This window comes from Chelonia mydas, chromosome 8 (assembly GCF_015237465.2).
Source record: "Chelonia mydas isolate rCheMyd1 chromosome 8, rCheMyd1.pri.v2, whole genome shotgun sequence".
NCBI lineage: Eukaryota > Metazoa > Chordata > Testudines > Cheloniidae > Chelonia > Chelonia mydas.
Genome location: NC_057854.1, coordinates 73,595,625 through 73,615,382, shown reverse-complemented (window position 1 = coordinate 73,615,382; position 19,758 = coordinate 73,595,625). Strand labels below are relative to the sequence as shown.

General features: G+C 40.8%; 1 protein-coding gene across 8 annotated transcripts in view; it reads left to right on the top strand.

Moving 5' to 3' along the window:
* The window catches only part of RPAP2 (RNA polymerase II associated protein 2), a 68,716-nt gene that overhangs the window by 23,012 nt on the left and 25,946 nt on the right, over nucleotides 1-19,758 (top strand). For 5 of the 8 annotated variants that reach the window (XM_037906454.2, XM_037906456.2, XM_037906453.2 and 2 more), the window contains 2 exons: nucleotides 2,604-2,684; nucleotides 15,390-15,458. In XM_037906454.2, the coding sequence (XP_037762382.1) occupies nucleotides 2,604-2,684; nucleotides 15,390-15,458 (150 nt within the window). Of the gene's footprint in view, nucleotides 1-2,603; nucleotides 2,685-15,389; nucleotides 15,459-18,844; nucleotides 19,726-19,758 lie in introns of those variants that run through there. The other 3 variants (XM_043521370.1, XM_043521369.1, XM_037906457.2) reach the window with 2 other exon arrangements.

Sequence of the window (19,758 nt, the reverse complement as noted above, 5' to 3'; positions counted from 1 at the left end):
CTGCTCATGTTGTAAAGCTCATTATCCTCCCCCCGCAGAGGGGGGAGGAAGTTGTCACAGAATTGTGGGAGGAGTTGGTGTGTATAACTATGGAATATATTCCACTGCAGTTTATATATTTGATGGATTTTAATGTTTGTTACTGTAAATATGCATGGATCTTAAATAAGGGATAAGTGCTTTCAAGAAGTCAAAATGATCTTGTTGTCTAGATGGAAAACTAACTTCTTTTCCTTGTTTAAAAGAGTTTTCTGATATACTTAAAAATATGAAGTATTGCGAATAACGTTAACACACTAACTTTTAAAGCTGGACTGGAAAATTTTTGCTCGAAATTATAAATGGAACTGTTTGGGGCAGGAAAAGTATCATTATGTCTTGTACAGTATCAAGCATATTGTCACTAAACAGATAAGGCCACATATACACAGAAGAAAGCATAGTTTTGAAAACTGTTAAATAGTTCCAGCAAAGTTCTCACTGAATCGGTTTCTTATACAGATGGCTGATGTGATGAGGCTCATGTGATTTTTTTTTTCCCCCCAATGCTTTGTCCCTGCCTCAATTAGCTGTAGGCGGCCAAACTACATTAAAGCCTGTCTAAACTGAATTTTAAAAGTTTCCAAACACTATTCCCTTCTCATTGTAGATAGGGCCTTTGTGCACTAAAGAAAAAAGCATGTGGCACTAAAAATGGCTAAACCAGCAATGGCTAAACCAGTGCTAACCCACAGTGCAGACAAGAAACAGTTGAAGGACCATTAATAACAACTTAGTCTAAAACATTATTATTTTTAAATGGCTATGGCTTGTCTGTGTTGCCTAGGCTACCTTGGCATGATCCCCTTCAACCCCACCCCCCCTTTTTTTTAAAGTTCTATTAGTATTTCTTTCCAGAACTGTGTTGTAACAAAATTGATTATTATTAACCAGAGATCCTAAGAAAACTTGCCAGTATTTCTGCCAGAGTGAATGTTATCACAGCTACCAAGAACATGGTTTGAAATAGTATTATTATACACCTCTGCCCCAATATAATGCTGTCCTCAGGAGCCAGAATATCTTACCACGTTATAGGTGAAACCTATATCGAACTTTCTTTGATCCATCAGAGCGCCACTTTACCACGTTATATCCGAATTCGTGTTATATCGGGTATGACAGGGTCGGGCCAGATGGCTACAGAAGAGTGATAGAAGGCAGATATATTAGTCCCAGGTTAAGTAGGTCCCTTTTCCCTGGGTAAGGTAACAGGGAAGGTTCCAGAACTATCAAAGGAACCTTCTGGAAACAATTAAGACAGGCTGATTAGAACACTTGCAGCCAATTAAGAAGCTGCTAGAATCAATGAAGGCAGGCTAATCAGGGCACCTGGGTTTAAAAAGGAGCTCACTTCAGTTTGTGGTGCATGTGTGAGGAGCTGGGAGCAAGAGGCGCTAGGAGCTGAGAGTGAGAACGCGGACTGTTGGAGGACTCAGGAGTACAAGCATTATCAGACACGAAGAGGAAGGTCCTATGGTGAGGATAAAGAAGGTGTTGGGAGGAGGCCATGGGGAAGTAGCCTAGGAAGTTGTAGCTGTCGCACAGCTGTTCCAGGAGGCACTCTAGACAGCTGGAACCCGGAGTAGAGGGTAGGCCCGGGTTCCCCCCAAACCTCCCAACTCCTGGTCAGACACAGGAGGAGTTGACCTGGACTGTGGGTTCACGAAAATGGCCAAACTGAGGGCTGCCGTGAAGCTCCAAGGCGAGCAAATCTGCCAATAAGTGCAAGACCCACCAAGGTAGAGGAGGAACTTTGTCACACGGGATAGAGGTGTATTATAAAGTCATGTTCTCATTCTCTCATAAATTTATCACATCTGTCACTTATGCTGAACCTTCTTCTATTTCTAGGATGAATTTGATTTGTACCGTCTTTGTGCTCTGTATGTGTGTGTGACATGGGCTCTCAGCTCCTACTATACCTATATATATACCTATGTAATATTATATAATTCAGTTGTGTAGTTTCCTCTGACTACTTCTTTTGAACACAAATAAAATTATGAGGGTAGGAACATTACTCACTTAACAACTAAATCAATTAAACAGCTATGAGCTGGGTGCAAACTTTTAAGGGGAGTACAAATGCCATTTCTCACTTTAGATATGTTCTAGGTGTGTTATATCCTCCACTTGGAGACTTAATTAAGAAAATTAAATTATTTCACTGCCAAAGAAATCTAAATATTGCAAATTTGAAATAGTTTTGACAGTTAAAATTCCAGTCTTCCATATTGTAAACCTAATTGCTTTTGTAAGAATGCCTTGGCATAACTGACATAGGTAGCTAATTAATAACATAACTTGCTAAGCAGCAAGTATATCAAAAGTTGTATCCTATTATGCTCTTCTACAATAGCTACTTTAAAACGCAGTGATATTGCAGCAATGTCTTCTCTAATGAGTGAATCTGAAGTGTAAACTATATGCCCAATCTAAAGCTCAAAGAAGTCAATATAAGTCTTTCTAGTGATTCCAGTGAGCTTTGGATAACCTTTGCTGAGGAGCAAATGGTTGGGTATAGAAAGAAAGAAAATAACCTAATATCCTTTTGCTTCCAGATTGCCTGCAGTTTTGGGCCCTCTTCAGATTACACTAGGTGACGTTTACATGGAACTGAAAAATCTTGTCAAAACTTTCAGGTAATTTTTCCTGATTTAGTAAATAACATCTAATGTAGACGCAAATGAATTAGGATCAAAGGAATCCCAGTGAAGATTTGCCCTGCTTCAGTAGTAGGTCAGTGTAGGTAACATCATGTTCCCTTTGGACTAACAAGGCAGCCCCATCCCCTGCTCCACTGACTGTGCTCAGGTCACTATGAGTATTTTATATATTTTTAAGAACTAGGCCAGTGGTCTCAGGAGGATGCTGATGAGTCCTTTAAAGATACTACTTCCCTGTCATCTCCTATTAAGCATGGACTTTTGAGATCGGTCACTTCCTCAGTGCACCCTGCAGCTGGGCTAAATGGGGCTATGGGGTGTGATTAATGATGGTTGCTGCCAACTCCCTGAGCAGAGAGGAAGGTCAAGCTTGGCCCACTCTACTCCTGATTGCAAGGGGAAGGATAGAGAACAGCTAAGAACCATGTTAGTTCCCTACCACAGGAAGCCAGTGATCTTTAATCTCTCCCTATGGCCTCAGTGAACCTAGGTCCCAGGAGCACTGAGGAAGGTGGCAGCACAGACAAAGAGAGTGGTGGTAACTTTTCTAAACACCTACCCACTCTGCAGGTCACCGTTCCTCTTCACTACACAGCACAGGCTCCATACCCTTGAGCACCAACAAGAAGATGGAGTGATAGCAATTGCTAATTATGAGAGGCCTAGCCATGTTTCAGGACATTGACTTTAGGTGTTGCTGTTTTTGCTCTTGGCCATTCGGTGCAACCCAAGAATTTTTAAAAACACTTTTCTTGTGGCATTTATATTTTAATGAGTAGAATGTCAGTTCCACTTGAACCCTTAATTTTGGCTAACATCTTCAAAGACCAGGTTAGACTAAAGAGCTGTAGCAGGGACTTGTAAAGACAGAAAACATTTTTTTATGCTGATGGAGGTGGCATGCATGATTTTTTAAAAATTTAATTACTATAATTGCTGTTTTTTAAAATAAATCCTGATTAACTCTACACTTTCTCCTAGCAACTATGCCAAAAACATGTAAAGGGTTAGGGAAGAGCTTCTTTCATATATGCTAGAGTTGGAGAAGTATAGCCCACATACACGAATGACCTGGGTTTACAGAAATGTAGGATTTTTAGTCAGTCTGTAATGCTAAATTCATAATAGTCCCCTCAGCCTGATTGAGTTCTCTGGATTGCTGAAACTAGTATGGATTCTGGCATACTCCCACCATGGGCCTTTGTAACAGTAGTGTCTCAGCACCAAAACAGTAGTGTGTCAGCACCAAAACAGACTTCTTTCAAAAGCATACCTGAAAGCAATTTGGACATGTTAGTTAAATTTGGCTCCCTATTATTAAGATTTTGACATACAGATTTTACCATCTTCATTATTATTTGTTAGGACCTGTTGCGCGATAGCCCAATTGAACTTTTATTCCCAATTTATTGTAAATATGATCTGAATTGCAACCTGCCTGAGGACTCTCACTGTTATGTTTCACCTTTTTTTTTTTTTTTAACTCCTCCTAAATATACGGAGCAGCGCCTTAACAATATTCCAACCTTTAGTGCTGAAACAAAATAGAACAAAATCTTTCTTATTAATTGTATCTGATGATGCTTGAGTTGTCTTTTGAGTCAGTTAATGTTGAGACCTTTTTGCAACACTTTTGGATAAGGGGTGAGCTGAAGGCCATTGGTAGCTAATTGGGAGTTCTTCTAATGTGGAGGATCTTAGGTGAACTCTTTCCTTAGCAGTTGGTTTGCGTTTAATTGCAGTTTGGGAATTTTTTTTCTACATATTGAATTTATTGTAGCACCTAGAGCAATGGGTAGGTGCTTTAAGAACCTAAATAAAGTAAATATTTTGAATTCACATCATGGTTGCTGAGAACAAGATTACAAAATTCAAGATGCATAGTGTGGGGCCAAATTCTCCACTTCAGTTATCCGTAGAATCAATTCAATTAAACCTACATTTATTTTTCCTTCATACTGCTCCTAGCAAGAAGGAACAATTTGTTTGGCCTTTTCTCCATCTGTACCTGGACTTCTGCTGCAGCAGAAGCTGGTGGCAAATACTGCCTCATGGACCTGAGGATAAAAGCAGTGGTCATTGATGCATAGATCTCCAATCCTGCAAATGCTTATGTGCCCAGGCTTAACTTTACTCACATGAGTAGTCTCATTGATTTCGGTTTGAATACTCACAAGGGACAGTTAAACCATTTGCTGAAGTACTTGGAAGATTTAGGGCCTTAAGTACCACTTACTATGTTAATGGGGTTGAAATGCTGAATAAAATAATGAGTGGGCACCTCTGACAAACAAGTTTTCTTTTCTGCTTCGTGTACTGGAAGGACTTCAGGCTGAAAAATTGTTGAAGGCCCATCATAGGGGATAAAACACATGGTCATAATGTGGGAGAGTTTAGTTAAAGGGTAAAAGAGAATGTGGTGAACTGAGCAACAGCAATTTTCAGCTCCATTGGTTTTTAAAGGAACACTTGCCGTTCAGCCTCTTTTGGGCAGCATTTTATTCAATCACCACTGCTGGGAAGCGCTCTGAAGAGATCTCTGGAGACATTTCAGAATGGTTATAGTTCTTCCCAAGCAAAGTCCCTCAGTGCCTGTAAGCTTTTGTTACAAAAACTGAGATGTCAAATCTTCAGTCTGCCAGGGCACTTTGTTAAAGACCAAGAGAAAATTAGGTATTTACATAGAAATCTATGTTAAATTACTAAATGAGTAAATTAGAGACATAAGGCAGGTGAGGTAATATCTTTTATTGGACCAACTACTGATAAAACTGATAAAAATAAATACTTTTTCACCCAATGCACAATCGGCCCATAGAACTCCTTGTCCCAAGATACCACAGAAGATAAGAGCTTAGCAGGATTTTTAAAAAATGATTGGACATTTTATACAGATAACCAGAATATCCAGAGTTGTTATAGTATGGACAAAAAACCAGGAATTTGGATATAATTACTTATGCACTAAACCAGTCCTTAATGGAAGTTAGTAATAAACTTTTCCTAGGGCATGTTATTCGATAACTGCCTATTGCAGTTTTCTTGTACCTTAATCTGAAACATCTGGTGCTGGCCACATTCTGAGATAGTATACTAGATCTGAGTCAGTATGGCAATTCCTATGTTCTTGGCACTTCATTTGTAAGTTTCCTTTCAAGGTGACCACCTGCCTCTCGGAGCACTGGGAGGCAGTATGTTCTATCCCTGGGGTGAACGAGCCTTTGTACTGAAAAAGAACTTCTTTTCTGAAAATTCTAGATTGTTGGGTCTCAGAGCCAAGTTTTGGCCCAAAAGCACTGTGGAGGTGCTTGAATCTTGTCTCCCACTTGTGTCCTATTCGTGTTAGAGGCAAGGATCAGGCCATTACACTATTCTTGCCAGAGGGGAATCTGATCAATGATGGATCGCTCAGGCAGGAGCTGACATTAATTTAATGAGAAAATGTACCAAAGTAAAACTGTAGATGATTGACGTTTTGATGCTAAAAGAAATACGACCTCCTGCATGCATTTGCCTTTTCTTGTGTTTTTTGTTTAACCCAATTGTTTCCTGAAGTTTGGGCTTCTTTATTGCTCCTGAAACTTCCCATGTCAAAATTAGATTTTTCTTCTTTGAGTAATTGTTTCTGTGGGTACTCCGCGACAGGTGTGCATATACCTATGTGCCTCTGATCAGAAACTTTTGGTAGGAGTGTCTGCGTGGTCCGTGTCTGTGTGCTGTACATTCTTGTGCTCCAATCCGAGGGCGTATAAGGCAAACTGGACCTGCCACTGCTCCAGTTACTTCTCAGCTGCCCACAGCATGAGACGAGGCACTGCGATATCTGTGAATTAGCGTGGACCTCTAGTCCTAGCTAACTTTCTTCAGCTTATCCGTAAATTTGTATTGTTTTTTACTTACCTTGCACGCTTTTTATGTGGTCTTTTCATTCCCCCCACCTTCTTTTTCACAGTCAGGGTTCTAAAACCTGCCAGATGTGAGAAGGTCTTTTTCCCCTCAGCAAGTCATTCCAGCTATCTCCACTGTCTGGGAGCAACACACATCGTGTCAACATGCAAGATCTTCATCAGATTTGAAAGCAGACCCAGGAAGCTGAGGGAGGCTAAACTTAAGCTGCTTCCCATGGTGCATTCTGTGCAACCTTCCTCCAACTAGGGCCCACCAATAGCCCTAACTAAGTGTATCAGGGTCAGCCAAGCAAAGCTCTCCTTCAACTTCTACGGCTCTGTCTCTGCTGGGTAAGAACCATGGGGCAGCTCCAGAGACTAGCTCAAAAAAGAAAAGACCTAAGTCCACTGATAGAGGGGCATTGAAGAAAGGGGTTACTTTGCCTCAGAAATCTACAATGAGCTCTCATGTCCCATCTCAGGTACAGTCAAGGCTTCTAGAGCCTCCTGTACTGTACTTCCTGCACCAACTAAAAGACTTCTAGTGGTACTTGCACTGAAAAGTTTCTTGATACTCAGCCCTACCTGGTACTGATGGAAGTACCTGGTTTGGAACCAGCCAGGCAAAAGAACTCTGCCACCTCAAAAGATGGGTACTGGCACCAGCTGCCCCAGTCCCTGCCCCTCCAGCAGGGCACAAACACCAGGAGCATTCTGATCACGACCCTTTGCCATCTTCGGTACTAGTGGCTTCAGCTACAGCAGACTTAGCTTTCCAGTGTCCTGCCTCTCCTGTACCGAGCAGATTCCTGTTCCTGAAAAATCTCCTAGTCTCTGAAGAGCCCAGATCTCCCCTACAAATGGTACCGAAGAAAACCACCACTCCAGAGCACTCTCTGGTACCAATGAGATCAGCTCCCACCTTCAGTAGAGGGGAAGACTCCTCTTTTGACTCCAGAAGTCTCAGGGTTTCACCACCTGCTCGTTCAGATCTCCCTCCACAGAAGTCTATTCTGAAAGAGTTTTACCAGGACCCAGGCACATGCAAGCCCCTCAACAGCCCTCTTGGTACGACCGTCCACCACCTTTCCCCTATGCCCCACCTCAAGGGCTCTTCTGGAATCCCTGGGCCACATGTGAGGAGACCAGTCCTATAGAGCACAACTTCTCAATAGGACCATGAGGAGAGAGAGCTACCTGTTTCTCAGTACCCTCTTCACTTGTCCTCTAGTTCGGAGGAACCCTTTGAGGAACAAGAACTGAGGGCTGATTGGGAAGCTACACCACCCACTGATAAATCCTCTTCTTCTCCATATGGGGCTGTAATGCTGCTTTCCCCATTTCCTGTGCAGTTGACTTCAAACGCAAGACTTCATGAAAAGAATAGTTGAGTCTGCAAATCCCTCTGGAAGAGGTGCAGATTGGCAAGAAAAACCATCTTGAACAAAGGCTGTACCTTGCTAGTTTTAGACTTTTAGATGCGTGTTTTCACTTGCACGTGGTTTGGGGGAAATTTGGGACTAGGAGTGTGTTGGGATCACTTTGCTGATTGTAACCAAGGCTGGTGGAAGCCAGAGTGGACTCTGGAGCTGTAGACAGGCTGCTGGGATCAGAACTGCTGAACCAGGCTGGCTGCATAACACCCAAACACTCAGGGTCTGATGTGCATGCTTGTTGCTGACTGAATATCACAGGCTGGGAGCTACAGTATCAAAACATTGTGATGCGCTCGGGATTACAGGGTAACAGGTGACACAACCCCTTACTGTTCTGGATTGCACCCCAAACCTTATGACAGCCGTTCATCCTGGTTACAGCCCTCTGTTATCCGAGGAAGGTCCAGAGCACAATGGAGGATCTTCTGTTCAAGGCCACCAAGCTGTTTGTTGACACCATGAATAAATCCCTCCACTCCAGAATTCCAGAGCAAATCTTCAGTACTTAGGAATCTATTATTCTGTAAGCAAAAGCAGGTACAGCAGACCACAGACCTCCAAAGGTCCTGCCCCATCCAGTTTCAAACATATCACAGGGCCACAGCGCCACCTAAGAAAAGATCTTGGTTCCAAAAGAAAAGACCATCTAGCTTCATCTCTGTGGTCATCTAGTTGTCAACCTTCACCAAGCAGCTGTTTTGATATATTGGTTGAGAGTCATGAGCATGGATCCTAGAAATCGGTTTGCCATGGAAAAACTTGGAATTTGTATTTTCCCCAGAGAATCTATAGTTTTTACATTTTTGTGAAAAAATAAAAACTATAACTAAATTTTACTGAAAGTACCAGTGTCTCTTATTCAGTGTGCGCAACCTTCCCCTATTGTGGTTGATTTTTTTAATATGCTTTAAATTTACATAGCTAAACATACTCCAATAAACTGCTTCCAGCATATAGAGGTTATTCAGCAGTATAAAGGGGTTCGTGTTTTAATGCCTCTCAAATTTCACTTCATCCTCCAAATGTGAGTAATTAAAGTTATGAAAAGACCACCTCATACATCCACGTTAACCAGTACATTCAGTTATCCATCTTTTACCCTAAATTGCACAACTCTAGGGTGGAAGCTAGTCTACACACTCTGAATGTTAGGAGGGCACTAGTGTTCTGCCTAGAAAGAACTAGGCAAAGCCTCTCCTAGACTCTTTGTCTCCTTTGTAGACAGAATGAAAGGAACCCCTATTTCTACCCAAAGGCTGTCCATATTGGTCGCTGGGTGCATTTTGTCATGCTACAAACTCTCGACCGTGCATCCTCCCTCAAGAGTGACTGCCCACTCCACTCGGACACAGTCTACCTCTATATGGCTTTGCTCAAGAATGTCCCATCAAAGGCATCTGTAAAGCTGTCACCTGATCATCTATTCACACCTTCTACCAGTACTGCACCACAGTTAACGCCTTACATTTTCAGGTTTTATTTTAAAATTTCCTGGGAATTTATCAATATTTTTATTCCAAAATTTTTAAAAGTGAAAATTGGTGAAACCTGAAAACAAAGGACAGCAGCAGCTATGGGCACCAGTACTCAAAGGGTGCAGCTTTCTGCCCCCTGTCACTGCAGCGGTCAAACAATCTCAGCTGCCAGAACCTGGCTCCCTTCCTCTTCACAGTGCAGGAGCTGAAGGGCTGAGGTCAGGACGGGACTGTCTGGCAGGGGAAACAGATGGGCTGCACTGAAAGGCCCAAATACCAGGGACAGTACTCAGGGGGTGCAGACTTCTGCTCCCTGTGGGCCTGTCACTGCAGTGGTTGTGTTGTCTCTGCTGCTGGGACCCAACACCCTTCTCGTCTCGCAGTAGCAGGGACTCTTCAAGGGCGGAGCCAGGTGCTGGCTCACCTAAAATTTGGTGGAAATTGCTAAAACCCGAATATTTACTTTTTTAAAAATGTAGGGATTTACCGATTTTTCTCCAGGAAATAGTGAAAACCAGAGTGTATGTTTCTAAGTCTGATGCAGCCTTTGGGATGGCTGTTCTCCAATCTGGGCTAAATAGGACTTCTCAGTGCCATCCCCCGTAGCCTGGACACTGCAAAAGTCACCTGAAATGGAGCGCTAATAGGGGCAATTACTCAAAGAAGAAGGAGAAGTTACTTACTCGTATAATAACTTGAGTTCTTCAAGATGTTTTGTCCCTACGGGTGCTACACCCTCCTTCTCTTCTTTGGAGTCCCAGCATTAGGCCAGATTTCATGGTGGAGAAGGAACTGGAGCAGCGGTGGGTCCACCCTGCCTTATATGCCCTCAGATCAGAACAAGGGTGTACAGCAGTGGTGGGCAACCTGCAGCCCGCGGGCCACATGCAGCCCATCAGAGTAAGCTGATTGCGGGCCGTGAGACATTTTGCGGACGTTGACTGTCTGCAGGCATAACCCCCTGCAACCCCCAGTGGCCGTAGTTCGCAGTTCCCGGCCAGTGGGAGCTGCAGGAAGCGTCAGCCAGCATGTCCACTGGTCTACAGAATGCCTGCGCAGATCACGTGGACACTGCTACCAAAAATCTCTGATCTGAGGCACATAGGCATGCATTGACACCTGAAGTGGAGTATCTGTAGGGACAAAACATCTCAAAGAACGCAAGTTACTGTACAAGTAAGTAACATCTCTTTTTACATGCTGTGCTCCTGTCAATGACTGAGGGGAGACAAGATTTATATTTTCTCTCTTTACCTTTTATTTTTGATTCCTAAGTTGTTGTTTTTTCCTTCACCTGTCATCCTTTTGCTACTCTGATTCTGTTTGCCGAACAGGTTTATATGCCTTCACTTGCTGCTAATGCAGCTCTGCGGGTCATATCTCCATCTACAGGGATGGAGGAAATATTGCAGCTGGATTTAATACTGCTTTTCCCCTTCTATTGTAGGCTGTGCTGTATGAAGCAAACCTGCTTCAGTACTGTGTGGGGTTTGACACCAACCAAACTACCAGAATGACCAGTTTGAATCTTTTGGGATCTTGGGGGCATTCTCTGGCTTTCAGCACCTAGTCATCTAGCCCTACTTGACCTAAGCAAACTTGCTGCAGTTTCTCTCTTAAAAACTTGTAGGACTTTTTGTCATACTTTTTAACAGAAAATTAGAACTCTGCAAACCCAAATCATAGACTTAAACTTCTACTTTTAAAACATTGCTGCTAGGTTTTTTCCCCACAACATATGTTTAAAAGATATAATTGTACTGATGTTTTTCTCCCCTCCCTCACAGATTGTTTTGAAGTAGCAGCTTTGGCTAAAGATAAGACAACGAATTAGTGAACCATTTTTAGTGGGGGCCTTGCACTTGACTGTTTTTTGAAAGCTTTAGTCTTCAGACGCCTTGGTGTTGACACACCGCTTGTTTTTGAAAGTGATTGTCCTTTCACTGCTCCTGATTATTTAAGGCTTCACAGCTGTAGGTTGCATGCTTTAGTCTGATCTTCCTAAAATGGCTTTTTTAATACAGTTGCACAAGTGCTGTAGGACAGGTATTGTACCAAAAGGTTACTGGTTGTGAAATCTTGACTAGTCATCCAATCCAGTGACTGCATCAACCGATCTATATTACTGCATCCAGCAGGTTATCTGTGTCTTCTGACTACCTCTACTGTAAATAGCATATTGATGGCAATGACTAGTGTTGAGACCTTGCCAATCAATACCAACATTGAATAAGAGTTAATTGACACAAATAACTACATCTCTTAGTTTGTGTACAAGAATGACGCCTTCTTGTGCTTTAATCAATAATGGCTCCTTGTAGAGCACTGAAACAAAGCTGCTTTCTCTGCTATTTGACAGCGTTTTCCCAAGTGATTTAGAGCTGTCTCTTTCATTGTATCTCATCAAAGCAGATTAACTGGAATGTTACATATGAATTACCTGTCAAGATGATTCCATCAGGCATTTCTTAGTAGTTTTTATCACTGTCATCAGTATTGAGTCAAGACCTTAAAGTCCTTGTTTTGTCTCATATTCTCTAAACAGAAAAGAGTAACCATTTAGCACATATTAACTTTTTGTTGCTAGACACTGCCTTGAGCAATTTCATATAGTAATCAGTGCATGCTGGTTTGTTTCAGACAATCCATGTTATTTAACCAAAAATACTGGTTATGTTATATGACATGGCCATTTTGTTTAATAAAATTAACATTGAGTACTAAAGCATAGGAAGGAAATAATACAGATGGAGATGCACTGCTTCAGCAGTCATGGCTGATATTTATAAAATTTGTATTTAAACTATAGTTAAACACTTATCTTGTTTTGAAGAATCACCTGGATTCACCGGGGATGGGGAGAAACAACACTCTTGTTTTAGTTTTTAACTTACAAAAGAAATTCCCTATCTCTGCCACCTGCTCAGGCAGATAAAGAAATACTAAATGTTCATATATAGAGTGCTTTTCGCTAAAGATGAATAGAAAAGTGTTAGGTTTCCAAACCAATAACCACAGATACGTGTAATGCCAAGAATGAGCAGGTAGTTAGTTGAAATTAGTTACTGTGCTGAGGAAATAAAGCAGGAAAGGGCAGCAGTGAGGATGTCTTGTTCTCCTTATTGGTCAGATTTGAGTATCTGTTGCTCTTCTATTGAAACCAAGCTAAGCAGAGTTTACAGATTATAATTGGAATTGTGTTTTATGTGTGATTATTTTGAACCACTATATTAGCTGTATGAATTCTGGAATTTTACACAAACTTAGCAAATAACAAGATTGCCAGGGATAAGGTTCCAAAGTGTCAAATGCTTGGATCTTTCGGTTATTCTTTTGTTAACCCTAAATTCTCATGGGGGGGGGGATCGTTCCCTTAGGGTGGAAAAGGTCAACCTTAAAACTCAAACTGTTGTTTTTGTCAGATATTGATAAAAACAAGTGCCGTATATTACTGATTTAAAAGTGACTGTATTTGTAATATAACCTTATTGCTTGGAAAATAATGTATGATATTATATGGTTTGTGATGTTCTGCTAGGGTAGCAGCTATCATAGTTTGCTATGCATTCAGAACACCAACAGTGCTCTGTCCTGCTGCTGAAATCAGTTTAGGTTATTGGCTAGAAAGCTGTGGCTGTGATTTTGTAACCAGTTAGGCATGGCTACCTTTTAATCACAGTTCAGTTTCTGTCACATAGCAGTTTTTGGCAACACAGCAGTTCACACCTGCCTTGCTGCATAACCCTATTTTACGGGAACATTTTGAGAAAACCTGGCTAGTTATTCCATACTATCTCTGCAGGGTATAGATTGTCTAGATGACATGCACACAGAGTGGGAGCAACAGTCTGGCACAATGCACTCTGGGGTGTCCTAGCATACAAAATTGGTGAGGGAAGGAGAAGTGGCAGAATAGCTAACATTGCCATGATTACAAAAAGACAACCATGTGATAGGTTGGCCTCTGGCAGGGGCAAAACACTGCTAACTGCCATGGTTATAGAATTTTATCTACATTTTGTAAACATAAACCTGTGTAGCGTTAACTATGCCAGTAGTGTGAACAGAGTTGGGGTCTGATGCGCAAGGTATCTTTGGACCTGACCTAAAAATTCTCATGATGTATTCAACAACTGATTTAAATTGTTCTGCCAGATCCACCTCTCTACTCTTCCACTTTGTGCTGTTCTGTCTCAGGTCATACAAAAGTGTCATATTGCAAGGCCAAAATAAATTTGTTCCTGGTTCCCTGGAAATATATGCGGACCACTGAGGCACTCAAAGCCTAGAACAGCAGAGTTTGTCATTTTCTGGATAAATGTGCTGCATGTGGAAGGAAACATTCTGCTCTGTGCCTCAGAGTTGACAATCTGGTGGGATGGTCTCATGCATTGTCTGTCTATCATGCAATATTTTTTCCCACCCCAGCAGCTGGGGCCATACTTCCCATAGTTATTAAAATTCTATGAGCTCCCTAAAAGGGTCCAACTGTGGGCACTGGTGTCAAACAACTTCTATAAAATTGTCTGTAGGGGTAACTTATTGAGCTACCACTTAAATAACCAGTTGTTAGCATTGCCCAGTGTAACTGGCGGTGTACATTGGCCTACCCAAGAAAGAAAACCCAACTTGTGATGCAGATCCCAAGAAGAAATGGTAGGGCTTGCAGTTTAGAAAAAAATTACTTTTGTCTTGTAAAGTGAGCACATTTGGTATGAAAATCAATGAGATGCAAGAAACATGGACCTAAGGCCTGGTCTACCCTGCTGCTTAGGTCAATGTAAGTTACGTCACTCAGGTGTGAAACAATCACCCATCTGAGCGATGTAGTGTACATAGACCTAATGCAGTGTCTACACCACGCTATATCGGCAGGAGATGCTTTCCTACCGACTTACCTTCCACCCCTTGGTGAGATGGAGTACTGAAGTCGACGGGAGAGTGCTCTCCCATCGACTCATTGTGTCTTCACCAGACCCATTAAATTGACGCCACTGCATCAATCGCAGTGGCGCCAGTTTAGCCTGCAGTATAGACAAGCCCTAAGTGTGCCATTTTTTCAGATTCTCTATTCAGAGGGGAGCCATACTTTATAAAATATATACCCTAGTGTGGGCACCAGGCAGAGAAAATCATCATTTTGGCTCAAGGGTAGTTAGTTTCTAGATGTGAAACATGAAGCTTGATCAGTAAGGGGAGACACGGAGTACAGGAGACAGAACTTTTGCTGGTATGGGACCTAGGCTTCTGAACTCTCTCTCGCTGGAAATAAGAATGACCTTGGACCTCTCTGAATTCTGAAATAAATACAAATTCTGTTTCTTTGACTTAGCTTCTTTTCCCCCCCTCCGCCCCCCGACCACTCATGCATAGGAGCCATGAGTGAGTGAGAGGGGGAATTCTGCTATCTTTCAAGCTCTCACAATAGATGCAGAAAAGAAAGAGGGGTGTTCTCACTATTTGAGAGGTGCTGATATAAGAGGGTGATGAAGGCCAAAAATTTAAAATACCTAGGTATTGTGCAATATTGTTAAAAATATAACAAACTAGATTCTGATATTAGCTACGCCAATGTAAATCTGGAGAAATTCCACTGAATTCCATAGATTTACTATGCTTTAACACTGCTGTAACAGGGACCAAAATCTGATTTCATTGTGGGTGTCTATAAATAGGAAGGGGGTTGAAAATCTTCTTTTAAGGATACTTGAATATTAATATACTTGCACACAATTCAGTGGGTCTTGCAGGTACTCAACATGTCTCAAAATCAGGCCTTAAAATCCAGCCCCTTATTCTTGATTAACAGTAAGTTTCAACTGTTCTGATTTTATTTGTGTTCTAAAACACAAAATTTTTGATGTTGCCCTTATTGTTTTTCAGGTTAACAAATACAAATATTATTCACAAAATGCCGGAATGGACCCTAATTGCTGTTGTGTTGTTATCAGCGTAAGTACTGCAATTATTCTAAATAATGGATATGACATTTATCTAGAGGTGTTCTAATTCTAAGGATTAGAAAAATTATATCAAATATCAGGGTGTTTTTCTTTAAATCTGATTAACTACTATGCTAGGCACTATACACAGACATATTCACATAAATTCGACAGTGTTTATTTTGCCAGCAGTTTGGAGCTGTCAGGCTTTCAATAACAAATAATCATTTGAAAAATTACAGCTTGCTTAAAAAATACTAAATCCTACAGACTTCAGGTCAGTGTTGTGGGGTTTTTTTGAGCAATACTTCTCTTTTCACTCATTTTTCCAAAACATTCATTTTCTCTCTGATATATAGTACTTTACAGCAGAAGCTTTGTTATATTTTGATCCAGTTATCTGTTGTGTAACCTGTAAAAAGTAGCCTTTGTGCATTCTAATAAATATTACTTAGTCAATAATAGACTATTTTGGAAAAACTTTTAGAATGAACGAGAACACAGTGGAAAATACTAAAGGATACTTTCTATTACATAGTAATTTTAGGATGTTTTTGCCTTTCTTAAAGAATTAATTTTTCTCAGCAGCAGGAATTCACCTGTTTTTATTTGAAAATAGGCAGTACATTAAAAAAATTATATACTTTAATTACTTTTCAAAACACTGTTGAATACACTTGTGTTTTGAGATAGAAAAATTCTCATTTTGAAGCCATAACTTATTCAGACACATTCGGACTGGGATATTTAATTAAACATCCCCAATCTGCATTTAAACATACTTAGAATAGTTTTATTGTGTAAGATTTAGATACTAAAATGTCTAGATTCCTACATTATTTTAGTTTGCATGTGGTGAGATCTGGTCTTCAACAGTTTTTTTCTTAATCATAAGCCTGATTTTACATACTCCTTCAACATAATTCTGAAGTCATAAACAACGCAAACTATAGTCATATACATGAAGTAACTTTCCCCATTTTTATTATCCAAATTAGTGTACAGGTTTAAAGTTAAATAAAGGCAAAATGTAAAGGTTTCAGTGTTCTAAAACAGGCAGTTCTTTTCACAAATTCATATTAAACATTTAACATTAGTTCACCTTTTAAGAAATCACTGGTGGTTTCACACAGTGTCAGACTCTTCCTTTCAGTAGGGTTAAAACCATCAAGCAATCTTTGTATGTCTTTCAGCTTGAATTACAAGATTGCAAAAATCTTATTGCAGAGACTGTTTATTACCGCACTGCTGCTTCTTCTTTTGGGCTTCCTGGGTCACTGGAGCCTGTAGGACAGAGAAGTGCTTACCAGACATTCACAGGTCAAGAAGTGTTGTGGGCCAACCTCATAGCGTCCCCAGTACTGCACTTACTTTCTTTGATATTACTTCAGTCTGACACATTGTTCTGGCTTTACTGTCCCAAGGAAGGCTATACCAGTAGGCATTAGAGTAGGCTTCAGCGAGCCCTACATCTGTGTCACCCAGCCAGATACTGCTCAAATGATTCATTAAATCAGAACACAGAAAGTAACTTTACTTGAATGCCTTGGTATAAATTTTTTATCAACTGTAAGAACAAATCTTTTGTCATTTTTACTATACACTCTTATGGTTGAATTGGTAATTTGTGAAACAGATCTTATGAATTTTTCAGGCAGTTTCTTTATATTCAGTGAAATGACTATTTGGTTCACAAGTAAAATGTGTGTCTTTAGTCATCTGCTACACACAGTATTAATAATGAGCTAAAAATGTTTACAAACGTAATTGCAGTTTTACAGTTGCTTTAAAATGTAGCTAAGCTAAAGATGTAGTAGTAGCGAGCAGTCTTTTTTCTACAAAGTCACAGGCTCAGAATAGGAGCTGTCTTACTTCTGCTTTCTAAGGGCCCAGTCATGAGACAAAGGCTTCAGAATTGTCTTAATCTTATTCCGGTGAAAGCAAGAATAAAGCTTCCATTGGCTGCAGTGGAAGCCAGAATGGGCACCAGGTTTGTTACAGAAGTGATGGTCTTTGGTTTCTAAACAATAGCCCAGTTACCTCCTCTAGTGGAGACATGAGTGCAGAGAGGGGAGGAAAACTTGAAGAATTTCCTCCCATTTCCTCTATCTGGAGGGAGAGTATTGATTCACTTCTGGAAAGAAAAGGGAGTTCAGCCTTCCGAACCATGGCTTTTTGGAAATTCATGTGGAACTCTGGGAAACCTAGTGGAGGCCAGGAACATCCAGATGGAGGTCCTATACATCTGCTCCTGAGCTCCCAACCCAGCCCCCTGCTAGTGCTGTTCCCCGGGCTGTTCCTGCTCCTGAAGAGGTATTCCATGGTATGGAGGGTCTCCATGGAAAAGCTTTAGGCTGGATTAACTCTCCTGAAAATTCCATAAGGTCTATAGGGGGATGATGCTTGTCAACAGCAGACTGATGGTCACCATGGACCCCACAAAGAGCTTTCTGTGGGGTCTGGGTCAAGAGATGTCTGAAACCACTTTCACTTGCCTCTTTGACAGAGGGAGATCTGTATATGGCGGGCCTCTTCTGCATGTGCAAGTATCAACAGGGCATGATCCGGCCCCAGGGACAGGTAGTGGCTGTGTTATTCCTAGAGTCAAACAATGGGGTAGGATAAGCAACAACTTGAAAAGAAGCTAATTGCACATCTCCCCAGCTTGGCTGAAAGGTGATATGATGGAAGCTTCTAATGTACGAATAACCTGTGGGATCAGAGGGGATAAGAACATGAGCTAGAATGAAGGAATGAGCAATGGGATTTGAGGGCTACGCATCATAATAATCCACCTGTTTCATTTTTTCCAATTCAAGGAGACATGACAAACAAGTAGCCTCTCTCTGATTTGATGACCCAAGGTGTTTTGTTTCTTAAAAAGGTAGCAACTGTGTCAGACTTTGCTTGCACCTCTCTCCTTAGGCACAGATACCATGACTCATCACTTTCTTGTCACATATGGGTGTCATGTGCTAGGGAATGATATTGAGAAAACTTCCCAGGGCATTTTCAGAGTACCCTGGATACTTTTGTGTCTGTGAACTCCCTGCTTTGCTGCTGGCCAAGGTTACTGTTACCATTAGTGATGTCTCAAATTTAGGAGGATGTGATTACTGCTTAATAGTTTATATTACCATGGCACAAAATTTTCCTTCATTTCCTTAGCAAGATGTGTGTGTAATACATTGGTATTCTTTATGTATAAAATATAGTCTATTAAGGTAGTAGAGCTACCTGTCCAGAGAACATCCAGATTAACACAGTCCAAATTATCATGATATCAAAAATGAATGTCCGGTCTGAGCCCTTAATGAAAATCTAACCTGAGGCATTTCTATCTATCTGTTCAATACATTCTCATTTGCCATATTATTATATACTGTGCTTTCCTAGACTGCCCTTTGACATCCAGTGAAGAGGCTACACCCACATATTACTGAATTCTGCATCTAAGCCAGGCATGGAGCAGGAACAACTTTAAAATGATGCACAGACCAAATGCTTTATTTGCTTGCTAATTAGTTCTAGTAAGTTCAGTGGTGGTGGTTTGCAATCTCTCCTTTTAGGAATGTTTAGGGTTTAAATTTGATGATATAGTAATATCTGTGATATAATGCAGTATAAAACAAAGTACTGGAAGATATATCTTTTCCCCCAAAGATCTTTGATATCAAATGAAGCAGATAAATATATTTATACACACAGTATTTAAAGAAAGAGGGGATCGGAAGGTAGGGAAGATTGTATACCCCTGATACGGTCTAATGGAAAAGCTTTCAAGATATTCTCAAGAAATGTCTGCTTTCATTTTATTTATCTGAACTGGCTGGTTCCAGTGAACTGTGGTCAGTTTCATCTGCAAAGTCCATGCAACAGTTTTTCCCTCTAAAAGCTTGAGAGCATTTCAAAACGTCCTGGGATTAGTGGGTAAGCATTAGGACTCCGTATTTAAACAAACTCAAAACGACCATGATCACTAAACAAAAGCCTACGTTAGACATGTGCAGCCACTTTAGGTAAATGTGTCATGTGGAGATGTACTCTAGAGGTTTAGTCTCAGAGATGACAATGCAGGGACTGAAGAATCTGGATACAAGTGCTTGTTTTTACTTCACAGACAATATTGATAGCATATCAATGCTTAAAAGAAGAGGCATAAAGAAATCTCTCTAAATTGTTTCAAGAGGAATTTGCTTTTTCATAAATTTCTGTTGCATGTGTTTATGCTCAATGTTGCATTCTTGATATGTGAGAATTAAATAGGCCTATACTGACTGTAAAAATACATTGGATGTGAGTTTATTCTG